General features: G+C 31.5%; 1 protein-coding gene across 1 annotated transcript in view; it reads left to right on the forward strand.

The window, feature by feature from the left end:
- The first annotated feature begins 4,238 nt into the window (after positions 1-4,238).
- The window catches only part of LOC138865515 (uncharacterized), a 16,494-nt gene continuing 13,232 nt past the window's right edge, over positions 4,239-7,500 (forward strand). The window contains exons 1-2 of the mRNA XM_070136201.1: positions 4,239-4,365; positions 5,159-5,299. Coding sequence (XP_069992302.1) covers positions 4,239-4,365; positions 5,159-5,299 — 268 coding nt within the window. The remainder of the gene's footprint in view (positions 4,366-5,158; positions 5,300-7,500) is intronic.

Raw genomic sequence — 7,500 nt, forward strand, 5'->3', positions numbered from 1 at the left:
TTTCCGGAGATCAAAGAGCAGTAACATGACGAGTTAGATATTTAAAAAACATTGTCTGGCAGATATTTTTATGGGCCCGACGTCAAATAAAACAATGTAGATCTTACGGTATCATTTTAATTCATATTTTGGCGTCCATTGCAACCATGTAGTGATTTCCACACATATTTATTTTTTTAAATCATCTGTTAATTTTATTTTAGTTTCCCCTTTAAGCTTTCATATCTGGTTTTCCTTTACGTCAAGAATATTTTAATCTTATCCTTATTTCGCATGTGTTTTTAGGGTTCAATTATTCATTCATTTAAGATACGTTAGCGAGAGTTATTCAAGGCAGTGATTTTTAACTCTCCTGGGGCATGGAAATAAATATGTACAGTATGTGTAATACCAAACATTTTCCTAACTGACAAGAATACAGTATATCTATTATTTTCATATTCACATTTATATATAATGCTACCCAATAAATACACAAAACTAATACTTGAATTCTTTACTGGCGAGAGAATTCACACAAAGACACAGTTCCTTGTCACTTTCTTGGCGGGACCCAAGATGTGCAAAAACGACTTAATTATTGTTTGCTTATTGTAAGGGCCTTGCTCGCTAATTTCGTGTAGGCAAAATGAGTGGTTGGCTCATCCCCCCCCCCTCTTTCTCTCTCTCTCTCTCTCTCTCTCGCTTCATATGTCTTTTTCAGTAAATATAATGGCATTCCTTTGATAAGAAAGGTTTGTTTTATTTGTAAACAATATTCAACAGAAATAACGCCATCTGCTACGACCACAACGCATCAAATTGTTTTTATGTCAACAAGAAATTTGCATGTTTAACAGATGTCCATTTATCATTTTTATAAATGTTCTTTATAATATTAAAGAAAGTATTTGAATTCAGTACGTTCTTAGCGGGTGCAAGTGTCCGTAAACATAACGACAGTATTGGTGCCATTTTATTTTTTATTCATTTTATTTATCTTAATTAATTATTTATCTATGTATTTATTTATTCATTTATCTATGTATTTATTTATTTATTACTATTATTATTTTGTATTTTGTATATCCAAATAAATGAAAGTTAAAGAACCTGGAAAGTTAATGATGTTCATTTATCATGTTTTTATTATAAATATTTCTTCATAACGTTCTCCCTGGCGTAATCTTTTTTCCTTCTTTTTTATTCAAATAATAACTTTTTTACAAACATGCTTTATGAATGTAGAAAAGGTATGAATGGGACTGGATATCTTCACAATACAAGAGATGTATTTGACCGGTTTCGATTACGTCTTCATCAGAAATACATGAATTTCTGATGAAGACGTAATCGAAACCGGTCAAATACATCTCTTGTATTGTGAGGATATCCAGAGTCATTCATACCTTTTCTACATTTGTCAACATGGATACGTTTCATGCTTTATGAAATCTCCCGGAATCACTTGCCATTAGATTCCTTAAATGAACTTCCCTTTCAGTGAACAAGGACCCCATTACATTCCTTTTCCTTCAACCCTCTATAAAGTATCAAATATCAAGGAGTACTTATAACACAGCTGTTGTTATCAGCTGACTCCAGTGGTATCTTCTTGGGATTAAAGTTTGAATTTGAAGTATTTGTTTTGTATGCGTTTGTGTTTGTTTACGTGTATCTTCGTTTGTTTGCAGGGCTTGGTTGTGTGTGTGTATATGCTGTTCGTTTGTTTGTCTGTTCACGTCTGTATTTGCAATCCGTGTTTTTATATCATACCCCGTGTGGATGCCCGTGTATTTACATTCTATTTCGTCCCGTATCCCCACACACTCCACATCCGGCTCTGATAGCACTTCAAAGGCTGCAATAACCTCACGGAACTCGTGGATGGGACTTGCGCTTCTACAGAGGGTCTGCGCGGCGCTTGGACGGGAAAATGTTTCGCGTTGTGTTGTCACGGATCTTGAAAACTGCTTAAAATATTTCGTGTTGTGTCGTCACGTGTCTTGTGATCAAGATGTTCTCCCACGCTCATTGCAAGTGGCTTGTTATTTTTTCTTTTCTTTCTTTCTTTCTCTCTTTCTTTCCTTCTTTCTTTCTTTCTTTCTTTCTTTCTTTCTTTCCTTCTTCCTTCCTTCCTTCCTTCTTTCTTTCTTTCTTTTCTTTCTTTCTCTCTTTCTTTATTCATTTATTTATTTATTTTCTTTACTTATATCCACGTGTATCTACTTTGACTACAAGAAGAATGATCATATCCTGTTATCGCTCGGTTTGGTCGAGAATATTCCAGACGGAGGAATAAATTACTACTAAATGTACCGTAAATTACATTGTAGAACATTACCCGGCGCGTAGAACATCTTTGAGTGCTCGAAATGGGTCTCTGAGGAACAGGAAGAACGGGAATAGTACCATGGGCTGGGAGAAGAAGGGGAGGATTTATTTACTCATTTATTTATTATTTGTTTTGTGTGTGTGTTTGTTTATTTGTGAGGCATGCGGAGGATCATAAGAAATTGTATGGTGTATATACTTATATGTATTAATGTATGAATATATATATATATATATATATATATATATACAAATAAATATACATGTACATAATATCTATTGTTTGTGTTATCAGCATTATTATTGCTGTTATCATAACTATATTATTGTTAAGTATACATATGCGTGTATGCGTGTGTGTGTGTGTGTGTGTGTGTGTGTGTGTGTGTGTGTGTGTGTGTGTGTGTGTGTGTGTGTGTGTGTGTGTGTGTGTGTGTGTGTGTGTGTGTGTGGACACACACACATATACATGTACATGTATATATATATATATATATATATATATATATATATATATATATATATATATATATGTGTGTGTGTGTGTGTGTGTGTGTGTGTGTGTGTGTGTGTGTGTGTGTGTGTGTGTGTGTGTGTATTTATAAACACACACACACACGCGCGCGCACGCGCGCATATGTATACTTAACAATAATATAGTCATGATAACAGCAATAATAATGCTGATAACACAAACAATAAATATTCTCTTCATAATCAAGTGATGTTCTTTAAACGGTAGCAAATGTCACGTAACAAAAAGCAGTAAACAATAAGCATGAATTTTTTAGTTTTTCTTCTTTCTCTCCTTTTTTCAGAACTTGAATACAGGCATTGATTCGTTTGTTATTTCAGCCTTTTACTTTGAAAAATGCTTGTTCTCCTTTCGTTATTTTTCCTGTGGATCTCCTGTTAAATCGCTCTAACAGCAAAAACATATTTTCTTTTTAACAACAGTGTTTGATGAATATATTGAAGCTGTACACATTCGCCAAAGTTCGAAACTAGTTTATGAAAAAAATATATAGCTGTTTAACGCACATGTAGATATTATTTACGTTCATTTCACAGTTAGATCTAGGAATGAAATAAGTTCCTGTTACAATAAACTATATATATATATATATATATATATATATATATATATATATATATATATATATATATATATATAGATAGATAGATAGATATAGATATATATATATACATATATATATAATATTTATATATTTATATATATATATATATATATATATATATATATATATATATATATATATATATATATATATATATATATATATACGTTTCATGGGAAAAATGGAAAGGTTTGCTTTACTTGAATATATGTAAATGTTCTTGCATATGACTTCCAACGACGGATGTTATTTTTTGCTAATTTATAACGACTAAAATTAAAATAGTAATTATTCTTTTATTTCACAGATGATATACATAAGAATGGTCGGTGTTTGACAAAGGGAATATTCTTTTATCATGCTAATAGAGTCACATATACGTTGCTGCTTTTTTGTACAGGATGAAATGGAAATAAGGAATGTATATATATTTTTAAACAAGCAAGCCACGTTAACTAGTCTTTGCCAGCCAGTGTATATATTTGGCTTCATAAATGCAAAACGTTTTTTTTCTCTCTCTCTCTCTGGAATGTGGTCTATAAAAATGCCTGACGTAACCACTGTTTATTGTAAATGAATGAATGAATTTAATGAATGAATGACATGCCAGTATTCAAGAGTCCTAACAGGTAACCAAAAGAATAGAATTTAAACCCTAAGGACCATATGATACGAAAATTGGTCATTAACATCGACAAAGTGCTTAGCGTCCCATTCAGAGAGAATTCTTGTCTATACGCTACATCAATAGAGCTATAAAATTATCTATAAAAGAACGAAATAAACATGGAGGGATTATATGCAGAATGGTCTATAAACCTCGAAGTTAAAAGTTTAAGTATTCTCAAAATTCATTTGAATGGACATCAAAACGGGATAAGAAATATATCCCAACTGCAGTTATATCTGAAAAGTGAAAATCATTCCCTCTACCATATGTGTTTTCTTTTCTTTTTTTTTCGCTCACAGTTTTACAAATTTAAGCTTACTGTTGTGTTATGTTCCGTTTTCAAATTCTTCTTTTTCGGAATTTTCTATTATTTTTATAACATTTTTTACGTTCTTTCATTTTCATGTTTAATCTTTCCACCATTTTGTAGTATTTTTCTCTGGTATACAAAATGATGGGATTTTCTCTTCTTTCTCTTTATTGTTGATGCTGTTTCCCTCGTTATTATCATTGATATTATTATGAATATAATTTTCATCACCAAACTAAATATATATATATACAATAATGATGGAGCAATCATGACAAGGTACGGTATCAACATTAACACGTACTTACACAAAGTTAAGGCACACTAGAGCATAACCTAAAACATATATATTGCAAGCATAAACAAATGGTGGGATTTTCCAGCAATTTATATAGTTGTCACGTATCTCTCACTCTCTTTCACACACACACACACACACACACACACACACACACACACACACACACACACACACACACACACACACACACACACACACACACACACACATACATACACACTCACACACACATCTATCCTCCCCTCCAAATATGAATAACCAAACATGTCAACTTTTGACGAAAAAAAATATGTGTACACTAAAATTCCATTTCCTTCTCTCAGTGTTTTAAGGCAAACCCGCCTAGGGTGACAGGTATCTAGAATGCAGGTCCATATTTTTCTCTCGTATTTTCACCCTTTTTTATACTTTACTTCCATATACAGCTTTAGTGTTAATACAAACGACACACGGAGACGCAAATAGCCTGCCACTCTTCATGACCAAAACAAGAGAAATTAATAAGAGTACTAATAAAAGTGCATTTGCAAGTGTGGCGAGCATGAAAGCAAAATTCACGTTGATTGGTTGGTTGATTTTCTCTTTTTTGGCATCTTTCATCATTATATTTGCATATTATAAAATACATCCGTGCATTTAAATACACACAGATATACATATATACATACGTATGTACAGTCATACATACATTACATACATAGATACATACATACATTCATACATATAAAGATGTGTTTGTGTATATCTATCTGGGTCTACAGAAGGACCATAGCATTCTAAAGATATTTTACTAGATATTATATCTGGGAATCAATTAAAAATGTCTTGCACTATATTGGAACTGTCAGATTATATGTATAGTTGAGACTGGTTGAAAAACGGTGTACAGGAGAAAGAAATGAGATGAGTGAATGTTCTGACCTAATGATATTTTCATTATTAAACTAAAATCCATATTTATGTATATTTTGAAAGTTAGATGCAGATAAAGAGAGAGAGAGAGAGAGAGAGAGAGAGAGAGAGAGAGAGTGAGAGAGAGAGAGAGAGAGAGAGAGAGAGAGAGAGAGAGATGAAGATGAAGATGAAGATGAAGATGAAGATGAAGATGAAGATGAAGATGAAGATGAAGATGAAGATGAAGATGAAGATGAAGATGAAGATGAAGATGAAGATGATAAAGATAAAGATAAAGATAAAGATAAAGATAAAGATAAAGATAAAGATAAAGATAAAGATAAAGATAAAGATAAAGATAAAGATAAAGATAAAGATGAAGATGAAGATGATAAAAATAAAATGAAAATGAAAATGGAAATGAAGATAGAGATAAAAATAAACAAAATGAAGATAAAGATGAAAATGAAATGAAATGAAGAAGATGAGGATAAAAATGAAATGAAAATCAAAATGACGACAGAGATAAAAATAATGAAGATGAAGATGGAAATAAAGATGAAAATGAAAATGAAGATGAAGGCAGAGATAAAAATCATGAAAATGAAGATGAAGATGAAGGAGAAGGGGAAGGAAAAGGAGATGACGAAGACGAAGAAGAAAGAGAGACTGAGAGCCCTACATGTAGACACGGGAGGTAAAAGATATTCTTATATCTTTTTCTCATAGACAATTATTATAAAGAAAAATCTCGCAGAAACTCATTTGTTACGATGGCAATAAACGGGTTTTACGACCTGGATTCAAACCCGGCAATAATGATGGAAACTGGAACAAATAAAGATTTATTTTATAGAAAGTAATACGAAATGAAAGTAAAATCGGCGATGAGTTTAATGAGGAAGATGATATTAATAGTAGCTGCAGAAGCAACGATATACAAAAGCTATCTAATAATACCAAATTATGATAAAAAACAGCAATAAGTTTAATGAAGATGAAATCATTAATATTAGTTACTAAAGCAAAAATAATAATAACAAAAATAAAATAATAACACCATTGATTACAAAAATTTCAAAGATGACAGGATACCATTCAAGAAAATAATAAACATCATCAGTGACAAAACTATTACTATTCCTATCACTATCATAAACATTTAACACCTTGTCATGGTTATCTCTGCTGTCATAAATTTTATATATTTTTTCTATGTTTTTCATTCAGTTATTACATTCATTAAAACATTTCCTTATCAACTTAGCATCCTATGTTAACGAATAAATTTCCTGTAATAAAAAATAGAGTACTCACAAGTCCTCGAATTTGATGCATAAAAAATGGCTGTTAAATAAGCTGGAAAATTCGATCACCATTTATTGCGATTTTGTAGGTATTTTATGTGGAAGTAATTACAAAACTGCGCGTGTCTGTTCCATTATGTAAATGAGCGACCTGTACTTTGTATACATTTTTTTTTTTTTTTTTTTTTTTTTACATTGTGACGTACTTTGGGCTAAAGCAAGTGAGATAAAAGGAAAGAAAAAGAAAGATAATAAGGAAAAATAGTATTTCACGTATGATAAGATATATATTTGCTTTGAAAAGAAGTAAAACAAAAACAAGTATGATGTTTTTGTCATTTAATATCCTTGATAGATTTAGTATCGCCAGTAAAAAAGAAAAAAAACGAGAAAAAAGGAGTGAATGTCAGCGCTCGACATGAAGCAAACAAGAGAAAAAAAGAAAAAAAATGCATTGATTACTTGACCCAAACTCGGCGTCGCGGGGAGATCACTCTTTCTATTGCAAGGGCGTAGCTTCAACTCCCTGCATTTTTTTTAATTGATAAAACTGATGATAATAATGG

Source organism: Penaeus vannamei, chromosome 21 (assembly GCF_042767895.1).
Source record: "Penaeus vannamei isolate JL-2024 chromosome 21, ASM4276789v1, whole genome shotgun sequence".
NCBI classification, from domain to species: Eukaryota; Metazoa; Arthropoda; class Malacostraca; order Decapoda; family Penaeidae; genus Penaeus; species Penaeus vannamei.